General features: G+C 58.8%; 1 protein-coding gene across 1 annotated transcript in view; it reads right to left on the minus strand.

Moving 5' to 3' along the window:
• LOC119104285 (sushi, von Willebrand factor type A, EGF and pentraxin domain-containing protein 1-like) overlaps positions 1–20,458 on the minus strand; it is an 83,656-nt gene that overhangs the window by 25,979 nt on the left and 37,219 nt on the right. The window contains 10 exon segments of the mRNA XM_037227981.1: positions 5,300–5,455; positions 5,940–6,049; positions 6,673–6,775; positions 14,368–14,475; positions 14,828–14,957; positions 15,460–15,627; positions 17,854–17,986; positions 18,538–18,783; positions 19,261–19,429; positions 19,875–20,079. Of these exon segments, the coding sequence (XP_037083876.1) occupies positions 5,300–5,455; positions 5,940–6,049; positions 6,673–6,775; positions 14,368–14,475; positions 14,828–14,957; positions 15,460–15,627; positions 17,854–17,986; positions 18,538–18,783; positions 19,261–19,429; positions 19,875–20,079 (1,528 nt within the window).

The following is a 20,458-nucleotide window of genomic DNA, read 5'->3' on the forward strand; positions in this document are numbered from 1 at the left end:
GTGAAGACCGTTCCGTCTCCGTCTTCATCTGAAGTAGGTGTTTAGCGGATACCAGCGCCGTCACGGCAGTCGTGCGATCGGCTCGCGCCGCGCTGGCTCCGCCCCTGCCAACCGGCAGACACCAGTGACCCCCATTAGCGGCGGCAGTGGCGGCCGGCGCGGCCGCGGCGCGGCCCGAGCCGGGTTTTTGGAGCGCCTGCAGATGGGGTCAGCAGGCCTTGGCCGGGTGCCAGCCGGCTGGAGCCGTCGGCCGTCCAGCCGGACTGCGAGGAACGCAGGCACGATGCCACGGATACCAGCTGAGCGGGTGCAGCTCAGGCCCGCTGCTGGGGAGGTCAGAACGGAACGAGAAGCAGGGGCGCCACCAGGGATAGCCGAGAGGGGGAGGTGGACTCGTATCGAGACGTGCCTTGTCACGAGCGATGCGGTTACATAACGCCTGGGAGATGAGCCGAGACAACGGTGCTCTGGCCGGCACCTCAGCTTCTCCAGCGAGCCGGAACAGCTGTGGAGGAGCTCGGCTAACGCATCCTGCGGCGGAACAGCTGACGCCGCCAACGCTAATGATGCGGCAAACACGGCTGTTTTTAATTTGGCCGTAATGCGGATGGGACGGGGCCATTTACGGCTCGCGCTGTGCGCAGTGAAAGGACCGCCTGAAAGCTGAAGCGCGCCCAGCGTGAAGTAATTGGTCACCACCCGGGGACAGAGGGCTTTGTGACGAGGATGAGATGCGATGCCCTCCACTGAGTCCGTAAGGTCATCAATCACGTGGTGCTAAGGAGAGGTTCTGGTGGCGTATACTTCCTGCATGAAAACAAACCAAGACTTTGGAATTAAAAGGCCGCCGTCTGAATAAAGTCAGGCAGGTGTTTGACAGGCTGGGATTGGTAGCAATGTGGGAGCGTCACTGAAATAACGGCTACGCGGGTGGGGATCTGAGCTCAGAGCAACAACAAACTGGCCAGTCAACAGGTCGGTATGCGGGGTGGCTGAAGTAAGAGCTCCGCATGCAAAACGGTGATGCAAACAGATCCCGTGATTCATCGAAATGTTATGATTATCATCGCTATAATGCTCAGTATTAGGCCGACATTACTGATCTAGCCATAGCATGAGATGAGGTAAGACGGTGAAGCAATCATACGAGCGTTATATACTGCATTTCAACTTATAGCAGCGTATTGCTATATTATGTCGCTGTATCATGTTTGCTTAGATATAACACACACAACATCTATCCAGCTCGCATTCCGTCCTTCTTGGCCATTCGTGAAAAATAGCATGCCCACCAACAGCAGCAAAAGCCCAGCATCCCCGACTGCACCTGGAAAACCTACATCTTATTGAAAACATATTTGTTGAAAGGACCGTTTGTCAGGAGCTGTCGTTTGTCAGGAGCTGTCGTTTGTCAGTAACTGTCGTTTGTCAGGAGCTGTCGTTTGTCAGGAGCTGTGGTTTGTTAGGAGCTGTCGTTTGTCAGGAGCTGTCGTTTGTCCGTGAACAGAGTCGACATCGGAAGGTTCCGGCCTCAGCACTGCGGCCTGCTGTTACCCGTCAGTGCTCGGCTCCTCAGCTCCGCGGAGTCACGCAGCCAAACAACAGTTAGCCTGTCATGCCAAACGGTTGCAATTTCATGCGTGTTATGGTTCCGCTTCATCAGAGCGTCATACAACTCTTATTTACATGTAAGTGTTTGTTTGTGCTCCCGAGACTCTAACGTTTCCGGGTGGGATCTCCGAACGGTGTTGCGAGTGACAAGTAAACCCACATGGTCAGATGTTTGGCAAACATTCTAAGTAATTTTTCAATGACTTCTGTCAGCAATATGTCCAATACATGTCTGCTATGATGAGCGAGCGACCCGAAGTACGTGTTTTCTGAACACCCCAGAGTGATGTTTTCATGGAATGTGTTTATACCTAGCGGCCAGGTTGGCGTGCGCCAGCGAAAAGTGAGCTGCTTCTAGATTGGATGTTACCATCCACTCAAATACATTGCCCTTCATCAATGTGGCGGTCCACGAGCGTCATCTATCATCCACCATCAACGTTCATAGCCCGCCTGTTTCCCCTCCGGTAAACTTCAAAATTACACCAGTTCCAGTGCTATCCCACCGTCTCCAATCCTGACACTGCCACCACTGTTAATCGCTGCCACTATGCCCCATGGCAGGCTTGTGCCCAGTGCCGGATGGTGATCTGTTCTGGAATTAACCACATTTGTGTTGCGTTGGAATGAAACAGATCTTCGTAGAAGTGTAACGACGTAAACAGCAACGTAACCAACCGAATATTCCTTTAGTGTGACGGTTTCCATGTGCACCATGTAGAACACAAACCTAAGTAACTGTACTTGCATCAAGATAAATGACCCATTCAGGCTTTTGTGGAGGCTATAGACCCGGCTATCCCTTTTACTGCTACCGACGGAATCTGCCCTATCGGCACCGACTCCGGCATCGACCCACACGACCTTGCACTGGAATCAAAGCAGACTCAGGGTTATGCCGAGCTGCTTGGAGTCGGAGTCGGAATCAGTCCCATGCTTGGTGGGCCGCAGTCGGCATCAACTGTTCCCAGGAGGAAACACGCGCATGGCGGCACCCCGCGCGTCTGAGAAGCTACGCCGCCGACCCGACCTGCAGCTCCGTTCGCACCGTGTGCGGAGATGAGCCAGCGGGTGCCACCACAGATGGGGCTGCCGCGGGGGGTGGGGGACACCTCTAACATGTCGTGATGGAGACGGTCCGAAGATTGACCCGTCACCGCTTGGGCCACGGAAAACGATCGAAGCCGAGTGAGCCGCGGATTTTTTTTAACGTGTTATTACGCCGCTGGCTGAGCCAGCAGCACTGGCAGAGACGCGTGAGGTGTCCGCCAGAGCCGAGCCCCGCGGCCAGCGGCCATCTTGACGGCGCGTCCCGCCCGCGGCAGCGCGCGCAGTTATGCCCGGCGTCGGTCACTGACATCGCTCGACCCAGGACGGCTCCCCGCACCCACCTGCAGGCTGTGGCGCCGCCGCCGCCCTGCTGGCGCTTAGCAGGACCAGCAAGCCGGCCAGCGCGCCTCGTAGCAGCGTCCGTCTCCCCATCGTGCCGGTGCGGTGCGGTGCTATGAGTTGCTCGCGGCACGCGTTCACTGCTCGCTGGCCGAGCGCGCCGGGCAGACTGGCCGGCTTTCTACCTGGCGTACCTGGCCGCGGCGGCGGGCCGCTTCGCGCGCGGCGTCGTGCGGGAGGCCGGCCGCGAACGGGCCCGCCTCTCCCCACGCGCCGAGAGGGTGGCGCGGGGCATCGCGGGAGAGGGTGGTGGGTCGGCGCCCCGTGCGGCCTCTCGCTGACGACCAAGACTCGGCACTGCCCGATGAGAGTTCGGCGGGATCGCCTCGTCTGCGGTTAACGAGGCATCGTAGTCCAGAGACGTACCCAAGGGAAGGCCAAGAGGCTGTGCCCGTCCCCCTGGACCAGATGTTTATAAATGTTGGGAGATTTTGCAGGAATGTGGTCAAAATCGCATGACTTGGAAGGCAATTTTAGCCATGCACCAGCCAAAGTCAACAGCGGCGGCGGGATTCGCCCAACTTTGGCCGAGTTGTGATCATCGTAAAGTTTCTGAACGGTGTGATCGTGGCCTTTGCAAATTGCGCTAAGCTAAACATCGTGACAATAGTAGTTTATGCCATGTTGGGCTGGCAGCAGACGAGACGTTCATTAAGTTTGCAATGATGTGTCTAAGGCAATAGGACAGTGCCGAGGAGTTCAGTGCGCTGCTTATAGCCTGCTTGTGCACACAGTGCTTTTCTAAAAACTTTTCTTCGGAACTCAGCCCTTAAGAGCCCTTTCACCAAAAGATTACAAATCGAGTGAAAAAAATCGATTCCTCACCGACCGCCAGGCGAAGCAGACACCAAGTGAGGAACACTGCCAGGCCGCTGCCGCCGCACAGCCCTGATCTGCCGCCACGGCCGTGGCAACGGCGGCGGCGGCGCGCCCCCTGAGGGCCCCGCACCCCGCTCTGTTCCGCCCCGCTGGGCCGGCCGCAGGAGCGGCGCGCGTCCTGAGAGCCCCGCACCCCGCTCTGCTCCGCCCCGCTGGGCCGACCGCAGGAGCGGCGCGCGTCCTGAGGGCCCCGCACCCCGCTCTGCTCCTCCCCGCTGGGCCGACCGCAGGTGCTGGCGGTGACGCACTGCCAGACCATCTACTGCCAGACCATCTACATCCGGGAGGTGGGTCAGCGCGGGCAGACTGAGTCCGCTGATGTCTGATGCGGCGGTGTAAGCCGGGCGCCGCTCAGCGACTACGCGTGTAATGACGTCATGGTTGTACGACGGGTGCTTTAATGATGCACGCGGAGACGGTACTTCACAGAGCATGGCGTCGGGGACGGTACTTCACAGAGCATGGCGTCGGGGACGGCACTTCACAGAGCATGGCGTTGAGGACGGTACTTCACAGAGCATGGCGTCGGAGACGGTACTTCACAGAGCATGGCGTCGGGGACGGTACTTCACAGAGCATGGCGTCGGGGACAGTACTTCACAGAGCATGGCGTCGGGGACGGTGCTTCACAGAGCATGGCGTCGGAGACGGTACTTCACAGAGCATGGCGTCGGGGACGGTACTTCACAGATCATGGTGTCAGGGGAGCTGGTTGGCGCTGTATATGCGACCGCTGCCTTAAAGATATTGGCGAATTTGCTCAAACAGGTAGGCCATCTTTTTAGAGGGGAGAGCTCGAGGTTTACAGCCAACAGGTGAGGTACGTTTAAGGGAGTGGCTTAAATAAGGAAGTCCGCTGGCTCCAAGGCTTTCAATATTGCAAACATCCAGAACAAAATACGCATTCCAAGTTACTCTTATAATTATAGTTGAAGACAACCCAACATTTCTCCAGCTTAAAGCTACAGCCCTGGGTGTTAGTAACAAAGGCTGCTTAAATGAGCTCCGGAATCATCAGTCTTTGCTGATGCCGACCTTTTACAATCCGCTCCAGGAATAGCCCTTTGCTGATCACACAGCCCTGATATGACACAGGCTCTCTCACCCAGTCTCACACTACACAACCCGTGTAGCACTTGCCGTGCTCCACCAGCGCACTAACAGCACCGCTGATCTCCGGCATCCCCTGCCCCATCACTGGGGGGTGTGCTGGGCTGGCGACCTACACCCGCCGTCCTCCTCTGTCATCGTCGAGCCGCGCCTCCAGCACGGCCACAGTGCGCGGTCCCGAGGTCGGCGAACGCTGACCAACCGGTCAGCCCCATCAAAACGCCTGTGACCACACAGCCAGCGGACCTACCTTCGACTGTGTTGATGCAGAAGTTCCAGTTCTTGTTGAGCTTCTGAAGCGCCTCGCGGATGCGCTTGTCCAGCACGTTCTTGCCGGCGTTGTTACAGAAGACGGACGAGGGGAAGTTCATTTTGATTTTGACCACCCGCTGCGCCTGTTCGGCGGCTGAGAAGCGGAACAGGCACGGTTAGGCGGGCGCGCCGCTGGAGAGAGGCGGGCGGCGCTGTCAGGTGGGGAGTCCTCCGTGTGGGGCGGGCGGTGGGGGCGGAGGGGGGGGGGGGGGGGCTGGGAGAGGTCCGTCAGGGTTCAGCCGGCCTCCACGGGCCAGCCGACGGCACGCGTCAATATCGCCCGCCAATGTGTCCAGCAGAAGCCGTGCAAGCCAAGGAGCTGGAGCGATACGTGTCGCGGCCACCACAAAGACTTACATGAAAATACGAATGGGTTAAAGGAAAACGTTGCCGTAGACGTAAGACTTCCCGAACGTCAATCACGACCTGTCTTGCTACGCAGTGGCTGGGCTCCCAAAACGCTGCATAGACACATGATACAAGTCTGAAACATGCGGGCTCGTAAAGCATGGCAAGTTTGGACCGAAGCTGTGTCATTGATAACGTTCGCCGCGCGGGCCGCACCCCGCCCCACTCACGGGCGCAGCTCGGGTAGATGAGAGCCGTGTTGGGCTGGTCATTGGGGCGCCAGAAGCCCTCCGGGCCGCACACGTAGAAGTCAGGGATGGGCTGACTAAACTGCAGTCCCCTGTCGGCCAGAGGGATGCAGCGTTAAGTAGACTGACATCTAGCGAGCGATCTAGAATCATAGTCGCAAATAGATTCGCTAGATAGCGCTACAGGTAACGAGTGGCAGCTGATGCGAACATGCGCGCCATCTACGTCACTGGTGGCAGCACAGGCCAAACATCTGCTGAACGTTAATGTAAAACATGTGTCGGCTACGGAACAGCCCAAACATTGCATGAGAAACTACTACAGCTGCACCAAAATGCAGGTAAGTTTAGCGGCAGGTCCGCTACGGTTCAGGAACAACGCCGAAAAGCTATGCGGGCCACGTCATACACTCCGTTGAGTTCCGAGAAGCATATAAGCTCAGTAGGAACGTGTTAAAACATCCGGCGAGTGCCTGAATGCAATGGAAAATAGAGGCTACCTACCTAGTTTCAAAAGCAGCTGAATGTTCTAAACGCATGAAGGTTGTGATGACATACGTGAGAGCAGACTCTTACCCTGCTGCATAAGTCAGCTCTCACTCAAAAGTCCTCGATCCGCACAACAGTTAGCTCCGTCGACGGAACACCTCCTCAGCCACAGCGAGGCGCACCGAAGCGTCTCATCGGCCAGGGTGGAGCGCGACGGTACACTTACGGGTCACAGCGGATCTTGCAGTAGCGGAAGCGTCCGTTGGGTCCCCAGGTGGAGCACTCCTGGTAGCCGCCGTTGGGGTCCTCCGGGGTGGGGCAGATCTCCTCTGTAACACGGACATCTCGCGTTGGCTCCTCGCGCTCCCAGCAGAGCGACTGGAGCTAACACACAGTACTCATAAGATTGCTGCTCCGATGATAGAAAACGGTCCGACGTAATCTAAAATGCTTCCATGAGGGTTTTGTTCGCTTTCAAAAATGCTCAGAAGAATCCAGTGTTTGGTTTAAAGAGGTGTTGGCCAGTTGGTCTAGGTGGGCTGCGAACGAGCAGTCGAGACCTGTGAGCGAGCCGTCGAGACCTGCGAGCGAGCAGTCGAGGCCTGCTCGAGACGGCATATCTGGGCGTATTCAAGACGTGCTCGAGACGGACTCCGGACCTTCTCTAGACAAATTCGAGACATGCTCTCAAATGCAAAGCAAAAATTCCGGACCGATGCGTGGGCATATTCTTTTACCAAAACCCAGGCGTAACGCACCCAAGCACGCGGAAACCTGCGTCGATCTGTTTGACATGGTCACTATTTTGTGCAGTTCCTTATATTCCAAGCAGGGGATGAGCTGCTCCCGAATGCAACCTAAGTGACTCTCCATCACTGTGACCACCTCCAGCAGTTTTGGGCTGCATGGCCTGTGCATTGTCGTGCAACCCACAGCGACGTGCCGCTGCTGCGATACGTATCCGATACATATCATTAGCATCTTCATATGCTCAGTGACATGTTGGAGCCTTGGGGTGTTACTTTACAGGCTTTTGACGCTTTAGGCGCGTGATGCGCCGATGCTTTCCAATGTTTTTTTCATTTCCAAGACATTTTTTCCATCATTTCCGAGACATTTCCAACGAGACGAGGAGATTCTTTGGAGTAGTGGCGGAAATTCGGGAGAACCGTGTACCACCCATCTTTGTCTCGGTCCGTGGAAGTGTAGTCAAACAGAGTTAAAACACATCAAATGACAGAAATATATACGCTCCGAGGAGAAGTGCATCGCGCTGCGCCTCTGTCCCCCTCGTTCCCAGACCACTCCGTGAAGCTCCAGCCGTGTTTAGAGGGCATATTGACGAGGGGAACGGTGCAGTTAACTTCAGACCACCAGTCACCGTACCCGCTGCTGCGACAACCAAGTAAGCTCCGTAAACATCCCGTAACTGTCACCTTCCCACGGAAGGCCTATCCCCACAGAGCGCTATATCAACTACACAAAACAGCATGTCTTTAGGTACGTCAACAGACACGCGCCATGCGAAGCAATGCAAAGCAGTACCAGGCGCTAGTTCCATCACTAAGCAGTACCAGGCGCTAGTTTCATCACTAGTGACGCCATGCGCACCGAGTCGCGTGGGCAGGCACATCGGAGCGGGCACAGTGATACGAATATATGTGCAAGAGACTGACGAAGGTTATCAGGGCACGGGAACCCACATGGCTGAGTTCGCGGCTTTTCTACTAACGCAGTTTCATATTACGCGATGAACTCTTGACTTCGGTTTCAAAATCAAACAAACTATGCGTCGCGAAGGTCACTACATTTCTTGCCATTAGGACTTCGCGATACGCTGCGCTGCCGAAGCCACATGCCGTTGCTCGTCTGTCACCTCGGTAGGAGGGGCGGACACCGCGCGGAATCGAGCCCCATACCCAGACATGCGGTTCAACTACTAACAGGCCACTTCTGTGGTGCCCACATTTTGGTAGGCATACCTTCCTCAGGTGACTTCAAATTGAGCTTTGAGCATGCTCAACTGAAGAGGGCACGCCCACCAAAATATGCGTTGTTTTTCTACACGTCATTTATTCCATTTTAACATGCGGCCGGTTGGCAGGCCAAATACAACACGCTCGGGTGGGGGCTAATTTGACCTCTCCATGACACCTCACAAATAAAGAGAGCTAGAAACATCTAATCACAGAGGGGATAGGCTTGTATGTAAGCTCACGTAGTCAAATTTTGAGGTGCCTAGGTCAGGAATTTCAGATAAGATTAAGTTAAACAAGACCAAATTTAGCTTGGTGTCCAAGTCGCCCCATACCTCCACGTGTCACTGCTATGAACCTAGACACCCGTTCTAAGCAAAAGGTCATTGATGTTCCGTTGAAGAATGAAACCTTGTTTGACCTTGAGAAGGTTATGGAGACCAGAAACCTACGAGATTGCCTTGATTTTGAATTTGAACAATCATTATGGATTACGCTAGGTGGTATGTTCACAAAAACGGAAAGTTAATATGGATTATTTTAGGTCAGTGATCTCCTCTGACCTTTAAGAAGTCCAAGGAAGGCTCTTGCCGCCGTCCCTGTTGTCAACGAATTGGAAATGAGCATCAAAAACTACTCTATAAAGTTATTCAGCAAAAAACCTTGCTTTTTACCTGGGTGGCGTTCACACCTCCGGCCCAAGTTCAGAGGAATTTGTCGCTGTTCTAAGTTCGGTTGTCTTATTGCCCAAGAAACCATCTCTGAGATGTAAGGTTTCGCTTACCGCTCTATTGTCGCGTTAGATCTAAAGACATCCTGGGACTTGTCGCTGACAGCCACGGCCTGGCTTTATCTGCCGTATGTCAGCGACTTTACAAGGTGCATTCAATTTTGTATCCCAAGAGATCCGCCCATGAGTTGTTTACAGCTATACAACGTTCGCCGCGGCTACGCCGCGCCGTTCCGAGATTATTTTGGAAGAACGTTCGGGAGAGGAGGGGGCGTGGTAGGGGTGCGGGGTAGGGGAGGCGGGGGAGGGGGAGGGGGCGGGGCAAATCGACCTCCACCCGAGCGCTATTTGAAACCAAAGTCAACAGTGTACCATATAGCATCAATTAAGATGCACAGCCTCAGACAGGGTATGGTATCGATGAACACAATTTCACACCGATCGCGGTTACCGATGGCAGGATGATGCACCCAGATACCGGGCGACGGGATGACCGATGCACCCAGATACCAGATGACGGGACGGGTGATACAGCCAGATGCCGGATGACGGGATGACCGATACACCCAGATCCCCGCAGCTAAGCTCAGCACTGATCAGCGCCGGCAGCGCTGACACACACCGGAGGCCCGCTGACGAGGCCAGCATCACCCAGATCCCCGCAGCTAAGCTCAGCACTGATCAGCGCCAGCAGCGCTGACACACACCGGAGGCCCGCTGACGAGGCCAGCATCACCCAGATCCCCGCAGCTAAGCTCAGCGCTGATCAGCGCCAGCAGCGCTGACACTGACACTGACACTGACCATGGAGACCCGCTGACGAGGCCAGCATCACCCATCGACCAGCACTTAATGCTTCAGCGTTTGCTTTCTACACCACCATCGAAACAACCATAGATCCGGGTGTGCAGCGACCACCTCAGACCTCTCACATCGGACCTCCGACAATGCCAACCAACTGCTGGAAAGCCGGGTGCCAATAGCATCCATAGTAGCGCGTGCGCGTCCCATCCCAGCGGTAACTTGGATCGCGGGTCGGCGGCGGAGGCTCAAGCATGCTGTTGTCGTGATGTCCGTCTCCTTTCCAACTTGTTTCGCTCCGCGTATATCCAGAGCACGCACAACCATCGGCTGACGCCCATGGCCGCCAGCTACAGCAACGTCTCCTTTTTTCCGGCTTGGTGGTTTGGGAGTGCCATATCTCGTTGTTGCAGCTCCTGCAGTTAGCACTGATTACACTGCGACTCCAGAGCAGCTCTTGCAGTCAATACTGATTCAGCTGCGACGCCAGAGCAGCTCCTGCAGTCAGCACTGATTCAGCTGTGACGCCAGAGCAGCTCCAGCAGTTAATACTGATTGACCAGACTGCAGCGCGGGCCGATACTGACCAGGCCGCAGCGCGGCCTGGTCCAAAACACGCCGATGTGGTCAATATCAAAACAGCATGACTGAAGGCACGTAGAGCTTATAAGAGCAAAACATCGGCTGAACCATGACGAGTGGCCCCAGATCATCGCCCGAACGTTGGAGATTGACACAGCAATCAGGATAGCGCCAATAACGCATCTTCCCTCGATGCCCACCATCTCTCATGCCATCAATGACAAGCCAGGCGATATCCTCGCCATCAGACGCTGGTGGCCGTCAAGGCCGTCAGCTTCTCGTGCAGCGGCGCCTCGCGCTCGGCCGTGACGACTGCGTACTGCGCGCCGGCCGCCGGCCGCTCGGCCAGCAGCCTGGCCAGCTCGACGGCGAAGCGGGCAGCCTCGACTCGATACACCGCCGCCGGCAGCCCCTCGCTGATGACGCCGAGGCCGAGCGTTCGCAGCGGCGTGGCCACCTCCAGCGCGAAGCTGGCGCCGCCGCGCCGGCAGTGGTACACGGAGAAGCTGCCGAACGTCCTGCCGGCTAGCGCCGACACCGCCACGTCCACGCCCTCCACGTCCCGCACCGGCTCCAGCTGAGGCTCCAGCAACGTCAGGTCGTCGGCCGCCGCCATTGCCGCGTCGCCGACTCTGAGCCGGTGCTGAGCATCGTCTCTCAGCTCAAGCACGCAGACGACCACAACGCGCTTGACCGGCAGCCGGAGCGTGGAGGCCCGCTCGAGAGCAGCAAGGTCGGCGGCCACGTGCCGCCGCTCCGCCGCCAGCAGCAGGTAGCCGTGGAAGAAGCTCCACGCGAGGAACACGCCGACGCCGTGTAGCGGCGGTTGGCCGGTCGGCAGCAGCGGGCCGGTAGTGGAGGGCCGCACGGCTGGTGGCGGCCCGTCAGCGCCCCGCTGCTCCCGAGCCACGGCCAGCAGCTGCTGGTACGCGCTGACGCCGCCCGACACGGCCGGGTCGTACACCACCAGCTGCACGAGGTCCCGCAGCGCCGGCTGGCGCGCGATGGCCACCAGCAGCTCGATGGAGAACCGCTCCACCAGGCGGCGGGCGTCCAGCCGGGGCATGGGCCGCTCGCTGCGCGCCATCTCCTCCGCCACCACGCACAGCGTGCGCACCGACGCCACCGACTCGACGGGCAGCAACACGGCCTCGCCGTCCACCTGCAGCTCGAACGCAGGGTGCGCGCCATAGGAGCGCGCGCGTGCGCCGGCCACCGACGCCTGGAAGGGGTGCGCGGCGCCGGCCGGTCGCAGCCGGCGATCCAGAGCGGCCGCCGAGTCCGGCAGCCGGCCGTCCAGCGGGCAGAGCAGCACGAGCCGGGGCACGATCCGGCGGCCGTCGCCAGCGAGCGGGCGCAGGCGCTCGGCCAGCGCCGGACCGCGAAGCAAGATCCACAGGTAGCCGAACACGAAGGCGAACACAGACGCCCGAGCGATGTCCTGCTCATCCCAATCCGGCGGCGGCGGCGGCGGGTTGTCATCGGAGGCCGGCCAGGACTCCTCGCGGGCCGCCTGGTACTTGTTGCTCTGGTAGCTGGACGGCAGTCGCGGCACGAGGGCGGCATCAGCCGTCAGGTGCCGCGGCTCCCGAGACATGGCGTGTCTGGCGGCGCAGGACCGGGAGCAGCCACTCTGCAGCCCGCGCTGACACAGCGCACCGAACGCGCCCGCAACGCCGGTCGATGGGTGAGAACGCGGGACTGATCTCACCCGCGCGCCACAAACATTCGCAGGGCAGGGTGACTCAGTCCGCTTACGACCAGGACGGACGGGCCAACTGCGGGTTTGCGGCACCGACGCTGCCGTTCTGGCAGAGGCGCACCCAGGCAAGCCGAGGGGGTGCGATATATCACGTGAACCGGCGCGCGATCAGGAGTGGGCATCGGGGACTCCTCCTCAGTCAGCCTGCCATAGTCGCTTGTCACGACTGCGTCAGCCGTCTGCCTCCCCCGTCTTCCGCCTGGAAATGCGTCGAGAGGCGGGGACCCTATATCAGACCGCGCAGTGCACTCGGCCCCCCCGCCGGGACCGAAGCGCCCCTGGCGGCGGCCGTGAGAGTTAGCCGTCGGGACAGCGCGGTACTTGCCGGGAAGTCCCGCCTCACACCCATCGGCCCGCCAGCTGGCGGACGACAGCTGACGGCTGCCGGTCCAGATGGCATAGGAGTGGTCTGTCGGGACAGCTGACTTTGAAAATCGTGAGGTTCATTCAATACGTGTAAACGGTGTGGACGGATGCGGTGCAGCCTTCCACCCACACAGAGGGATACATGGTATCGCAGTGCAATGCGCCACGGCACGTGGCCGTGGCACATAGCTACAGGCACTCCCGTGGCTGGCCGCGTGCCAGGCCCGCTCGAGGCAGGGCACACTAAACCCAGCCTCCCCCTCCCCACCTCCCTCCTGCCGGCGCCAGCTGACTGTGCGGCTAAATCTGGCCGGAGCCCTGAATCGGACTACGAAGTGCGAGCCTGATGACGCACTGGCAGATAATGCCACGAAAGAGAAGGCGATGAGGACAACGGAGGGGGAATGACACTGACGTAGGACAGGCCGCGACGGGAGAGGCCGTATCTGATGAGTACCTTCTTTATACACTTGAAGTTGGCGGCTTCCACGGTAGCGCATTCAACGGAACGGTTAATGCTCGCAAGTGGTCAGAAAAGCTGTTGTGTACAGGCTGTCACTGGCGCAATTAAAAAATAACAGCTTTTAACCATTTAGACAGTTTTTAGCGGCTTTGAAACCAAAAAAACAGTTAACGCAAGTTGCACGCCCCCCGAAAAAGGAGCAGTGTGCATGGCCCTCGGCGGAAGGTCACAGTTGACGGAATGACGGCTGGTGTCGCGCACGACCCGGCGCTGCCCAGTCATGCCCAGCCGTCACGCGCGCCCTCTGCTGGTGGTCCTCGCCCGGGAAGCCGCCGCTCAAAGGTGTTTTCCATTTGCATCTCTCGCGATGAAAGCTCGCTGTCCCTCGGGTAATTTATGGCGTTGCCAGTGCTGCTGCCAGCGAGGGCAGGTTTTTCCACCTGCCTCTGCTCTGCTGAGTACTCTCCGACACTGCGACAGCGGATCGTACTGTTGTGAGGCTCATTTGCTATGCAGCAAACATCTCGAAAACGTGTCTGTCGGTAATGCGTCGCAGAGGAGACGATTGTCAACCTTACTGCGACCGCGCGACACAGCTATCCTGGTGACTTTGGCCGGCCAGGCCGCATGCCTGATCAGACCGCTGCTCGCTTTGCTGGTGACTGGCCGGCCAGGCCGCATGTCTGATCAGACTGCTGCTCGCTCTGCTGGTGACTCTGGCCGGCCAGGCCGCATGTCTGATCAGACTGCTGCTCGCTCTGCTGGCGACTCTGGCCGGCAGGCCGCGTGTCTGATCAGACTGCTGCTCGCTCTGCTGGTGACTGGCCGGCTAGGCCGCATGTCTGATCAGGCCGCTGCTCGCTCTGCTGGTGACTGGCCGTCCAGGCCGCATGTCTGATTGAGACCGTTGCTCGCTTTGCTCAGAATCTCCCTCGCTCTCTTTGAAGACAGAGCCCGGCCAGTATCTTCAAACGCCGTGAGTTCTGGCCCCGCCGTCTTGATCCGTGCACAGTGTAACAGTGACTCAATGCCAACAGCCAGGCGCCAGTGACTCAGGGATGGCAAAACCGCCGGCGATTTAAAGTCGGCGGCCTTCCGCCACTCATTCAGAGTTAGTCACTGGTCACGAATGGCTCGGAGTCAGCAATCTGCTACTACGATATTGGGTTTACCGTCTTCCACCAGTGACTCAGAGTCAACGCGTAGGTCGGGTCAAAAGCAGAATTACGGCGGGCACTTACTGAGTACGTGGATGCGGAAGCTGCAGAGCGCGCTGTTCTCGGCGTCATCCCTGGCGATGTAAACAATGTCGTGCGAACCCCACGGGAACAGCTGACCAGGTGCATAGTCTGCGGGCCAGACAGGCGACAGGTCAGACGGGTCAGAGCGGTGCGAGAGGTCAGACTGGTGGGACAGGTCAGAGGACAGGCCAGACAACAGACCAGACAGATAAGACCAGTCAGATTGATGAGAGGGGTCAGACTGGTGAGACGGGTCCAAAGATAGGTCAGACACCAGACCGGATTGGCCCGACATCAGGTCAGAGGTAACGCACATAAGAGGACAGGTCAGACTAGTCAGACACGACAGACGGCAGGTCAGACAATCGTAGACATCACCAGTCGACGCATCTCCCTTTCCCCCTCCTCGCACCCGCTGTCCCGCCACCCCCTGCCGCCTGAGCCCTTCTGTCGCACTCACCTCTGATTTCCTTGACGGACATGAGCTTGTCGTCGTCGCTGAACCGCGGCTTGTCCCAGCGGACGGCCGTTGAGCCGTTGCCGGCCTGTACCCAGAGGTCGCCCGGGCAGAAGTCCACCCGCGGCGGCGTCTGGCGGGCGGTGTCAAGGTCGGGTCAGGTCGGGTCAGGCGCCAGGACGTCGTCAGATCGGTGACGGTACAGTAAGCAAGGGTAAGGTCAGGTCAGCGTCAGCTCACGTCAGCTGGGGTCATCGGGTACAGCACAGCATGCGCGGAGCGTGGTAAACATGAGATGCACAGGCTAATGGGCCCCACTCAGATTCGCGCTCGTGGCACCTTCCTCCAGGCTTAGTCCACAAGTACAGGCTTAAGTCCACAAGAGCGCGAGGTGAGATGACCCGGAGAGATGGGCCACCAGGCCCAGCAGACGGTCCCCGGTTTCGTGCAGGTGATATGCGGTCCCGGTCAGCACGGGCCACCTGGCCTCCGTATCCAGAGGCGACCTGTTCGCCGTCTGTACCAGTGAGCCATCATCTGTCGTCAGCCCGCCGCAGCCCGCGCAGGCGGCCTCCTCGCGGTCTGCTCACGTGACTGTCACACGTGCTCGGCGGCGGGTCACGTGGGCTCCGTACCTTGTCGCGGGCGCGGCTGGTGCAGTCGCCGGTGTAGCCCGGCGCGCATACCAGCTCGCCGCACGTGGACGGCCCCTCGCGCTCCACCGTGCCCAGAAGCTGGTTGTAGCCGCTCCAGCGCAGCAGCAGGCCGTCGTACAGCACGGGCGCCTTACGACAAGACTCCACCTGCGGGCGGCGGCCGCGGCGACGGTTACGACACGGCCCGGGCAGGGGACGAGCGCGTGGCTCCGTGCGCAGGACGGACAGCTCGCTGGCTCTTCGGCTCGTGGCTCTGCGGACGCGAGCTGGGGCTGAGGGCGGCCACATCGCCAGGTGTGCTGTCACACCGGAGTATGGGTCTGGCGGCGAGGCGAGCTGGGGCTGAGGGCGGCCACATCGCCAGGTGTGCTGTCACACCGGAATATGGGTCTGGCGCGAGGCGAGCTGGGGCTGAGGGCGGCCACATCGCCAGGTGTGCTGTCACACCGGAGTATGGGTCTGGCGGCGAGGCGAGCTGGGGCTGAGGGCGGCCACATCGCCAGGTGTGCTGTCACACCGGAATATGGGTCTGGCGGCGAGGCGAGCTGGGGCTGAGGGCGGCCACATCGCCAGGTGTGCTGTCACACCGGAGTATGGGTCTGGCGGCGAGGCGAGCTGGGGCTGAGGGCGGCCACATCGCCAGGTGTGCTGTCACACCGGAATATGGGTCTGGCGGCGAGGCGAGCTGGGGCTGAGGGCGGGCCACATCGCCAGGTGTGCTGTCACACCGGAGTATGGGTCTGGCGGCGAGGCGAGCTGGGGCTGAGGGCGGCCACATCGCCAGGTGTGCTGTCACACCGGAGTATGGGTCTGGCGGCGAGGCGAGCTGGGGCTGAGGGCGGCCACATCGCCAGGTGTGCTGTCACACCGGAATATGGGTCTGGCGGCGAGGCGAGCTGGGGCTGAGGGCGGCCACATCGCCAGGTGTGCTGTCACACCGGAATATGGGTCTGGCGGCGAGGCGAGCTGGGGCTGAGGGCGGCCACATCGCCAGGTGTGCTGTCACACCGGAATATGGGTCTGGCGGCGAGGCGAGCTGGGGCTGAGGGCGGCCACATCGCCAGGTGTGCTGTCACACCGGAATATGGGTCTGGCGGCGAGGCGAGCTGGGGCTGAGGGCGGCCACATCGCCAGGTGTGCTGTCACACCGGAATATGGGTCTGGCGGCGAGGCGAGCTGGGGCTGAGGGCGGCCACATCGCCAGGTGTGCTGTCACGCCGGAATATGGGTCTGGCGGCGAGGCGAGCTGGGGCTGAGGGCGGCTGGTGACAGGGGTCCGGCACAATACAAGATACATACATCCGGCACAACAGCAGTATATATAAACACGGCAACAACACGGATCTACTCTATGACCACCGGGAGGGGCCGGAGTGCTGCCTGACACGACTGGCTGAAGGTCGAGTGGAGTGGGGTGGAGTCTCGAACATGCATCAGCAAGGACCGAGCCAATGGGTGTGTCGCGTGACACATCAGTCTTGTTTAGATACCTTGAGCGTCTCCAATGTAATTATCATAAGAGTAGCGAAGATATTAGTATAAATAAATCGACTGTGCATTACATCTCCAAGTCAATGGACTTGCAATGGATAATGATTAGGGGCCTTGCAGTGCATCCAAGTGATTTGAATAAGAGTGCCGAAGAGACCAGCATAAATAATTCCACCGTGCAATACGTTTACGAGTCGATGAGCTTCGAGCCCAGACTAAAATTTGTCGGAAAATCGCTTGCATAACGACATGCGGGTTTCCACGACGTGTTTTGACATTTGACGAATCGTAGGTCAAGGTCTGTTCAGAATAAACAATAAACGCAGACGTTTTTCACACGCGCTGAAGCGCGTAGTTTGGTATGTGAGCACTTAATAATTAAAATGCATGTGGCTTAAAAAAATATACGATCACTTCCACGGCCAGGTGATTTTCTTTTTGACTGATGTGAACATAAGTTGGCCGTGCATTTTACATAGCCAACGGATTCATAAGGTCTTTACTGTGGAAACACAAGCCAGTCATGAACGCAAAACAGCGCGAATATTCTGGTATATCACTCCCGGAAGAACAGCACAAGCCTCCGGCAGTTCAACTCATATGGCTGCACATCACAAGCCCATGATTCCTGCAACAGCCTGTTAATACAGGGGACTCTGCATTGCAGACGATTGCACCATCCAGTCGCGCTGGACACACCATCCGGGTTTACCCGACTGGGCGTTACTCACCGATCCGCCGCGGCCAGTGGCAGGCCACCCCCCCCCCCCTCCCCACACTACCCCTCCCCTCCCTATGCCTCGGGCATCGTCACCAGTCCACGCTCGCACTCCCCTCCCCGGCGGCCTATCCGACGGACCGCAGCACCGCCAGCTAGCTGACCTGCTTGGGGATCTCGGTGCGGATGTCCAGCCTGCGGGACCACATGTTGACGCGGGCCAGCTTGCCCTTGAAGCCGGCTTTGGCCACCTGGGTGCCGTCTTCAGCCAGCGGAGCACCCAGTGTCACATAGCCGCTGCGGACAGCGTGCAGACGTCAGACAGCGCGGAAGAAGTCACACTCCAGACATTAGACACCGGGGAAACAGAGGCACTTCAGACATCAGACACCGGGAAACAGACAGACCTCAGACAAGATATTCACACCACAGACAGGACACACCAGGGAAACTGACTCATGGTAAAAGTGGTACGCAGGGAAACAGACACATCAGATAATCGCAGATCCTTGCGCACAAACGCGCGAGTTGAAGGTTGGATGTACGTAAAGCAGCCATTCATGTAATGACTCATATCACTGAAGGCCAGGGGCATCCAGAGAGACAGACGCCGGAAACGAGACACTTAACAGTGTCACAGGTTGTGGCGAAGCAATCCACCACCGACGATCACAGGGTGAACACAGTGCGAGGATTAGGATCGCACAAAGCCGTGGGGCACACTGCTAACTGGAGATCAAAGACAGCAGCAGAGCACACCAGCCTGAGAGAGTTGCTCCCTCGCCCAGCGACTGACCAACTGAGAGCCCATCTCGTCCGGCGCAGCGGCGGGCGGCCGCCATACTCACAACTCGGGCAGGGTCTTGTTGACGCCGTAGCCGGTGCGCTTGCCGATCACCACCAGATCGGTGACCAGCTGGACGTTGCCAGACGTCTCCCACGAGAGCACCACGTGGTGCCACTGGCGATCGTTGACCGGGATCTGCTTGTTGAAATCCAGGAAGACGGCGTCTTCGTCCTCGAACAGGTTGACGAGCACGCCGACGCTGCGCATCTGCACCAGGACCTTGCGGTCGGACGGCACGTGCAGAGAGCTGGAGCAGGGGCGGGGCGGGGGGGGGGGGGGCACAGTCAGCTGACCATACGGCCAACAGTCCCGGACAGCGGACGGGCTGGGGGACGGCGAACACGCCTGGGCAAACGGAGCAAAGTACAAGCGTTGGGGACTGCTGAGAGCCTGAGTGTGACCGCTCGCGCCCCACACAGCACGGGAACTGACACCGAGCGGGACAGTGTCACCAAACGGGCCATGCGCCCAACTCTGCGTGAGAGGAAAGAGAGGAAGCCGGAGGAGAGGAGAGGAGGAGGGGGAGGAGGAGAGGTCAAGGAGGATGTTAAGAGGGCAGTCGCAACCGACATCCGCGCACACCTCAACATCCAAAACGCCGCGTGGAGCTGACAACTGATGCTGAGACGAAAGAATGTCACGTGAAGCACATCGGCACATGACCACGCCGGCGCCGCCTGCGAGGAAATTTGAGCGCGGCTCGCCCTGCCCGGCCTCCACCGACCTGACGTTGTACAGTGTGAAGAAGGTGCCGATGTCGAGCCGCGAGCTGAACTGGACCCACAGCCCCAGCGACATGCTCGACGCTGAGCGCATCTCGAACGGCGCGTACAGCGAAGCCGAGGAAGACTTGGAGTCGTCGTTGAAGTACAGGTCGTAGTCCACCGTGATGCCTGCGGGAGGTCGCGGGGTCACGTGATGCGCCCATCGCCGTTCATGTGCAGGCATTGTCGATACGTGGCCTTGGACAAATGACCAGCGCACCGAAACTGACGGACGGCCGCGAGGTTACAGTAGATATGCTATCCTTTATCAGAGAGAGGGATTCAACGGCGCTCAGGGACAAACGTACATAGGTTCATGTCAATATCATTACATCACCCCACGCGTATCTACCACGTGAAATGGCAGAGGTGGTAGTCGGTAAATCAACTCTGATGAAAGCTGCCACTGACTTAATATTTTAGTGTTGAAGGGCGTTCGTTTCCGCTGTTAGCGTTACAAGCCACTGCCATCACTTGACACCCACGTATGTATGCCCTGCAACTGAAGCACCACCACTTTATCCCAGCCGACGGGAACAGTGTCCAGCCCCGCCCCTCCCCCGGCACCACTCACTCTTCCTGCAGTCCTCGCCGGTCAGGTTGAAGGGGCAGCGGCAGTAGTGGTCGTTGACGAGGTCGACGCAGGTGGCGCCCGTCGGGCAGCTGCTCGGCGCGCAGTCCGGAATGTCCGTCTCGCAGTTGACGCCCGTGTAGCCGGCCGGGCAGACACACTTGTAGCCGGCGCCCTCATCCAGACACGTGGCACCGTTCTGACAGACCTGAGAGGCGCCGACGGCAGCGTGGGGTCAGAGGTCGCTGTCGGGGTAGGTCGCGGTCTCAAGCGACCTGGATGCTACGAACAAAATAGGCTACAATGTTATCAGCGATCTACGCCGCGCTTATACGCGACATCTTTTTCCCCTGACGTTGAATGTGGGATCACGCGGTCCGGTCTGCAGTGACTACGTGACCTCGCGCCTTGACCTGCCACTGTCTGTGACCCTCTGTTGTGACCTGACCTCCCTCATCCGACTTCTACAGCGTCCTGATAAAAGTGTAAAGCTGATTCTTGTTTGTTATGCAGGCATGTCCTCATCCATCACCCTCACCACCAGCATAGCCTCCCTTCTTCCAGAGCCCACCCAGTGACCCGTCCAG

Source organism: Pollicipes pollicipes, unplaced genomic scaffold (genome assembly GCF_011947565.3).
Source record: "Pollicipes pollicipes isolate AB1234 unplaced genomic scaffold, Ppol_2.1 Scaffold_6052;HRSCAF=7182_pilon_pilon_pilon, whole genome shotgun sequence".
Classification (NCBI taxonomy): domain Eukaryota; kingdom Metazoa; phylum Arthropoda; class Thecostraca; order Pollicipedomorpha; family Pollicipedidae; genus Pollicipes; species Pollicipes pollicipes.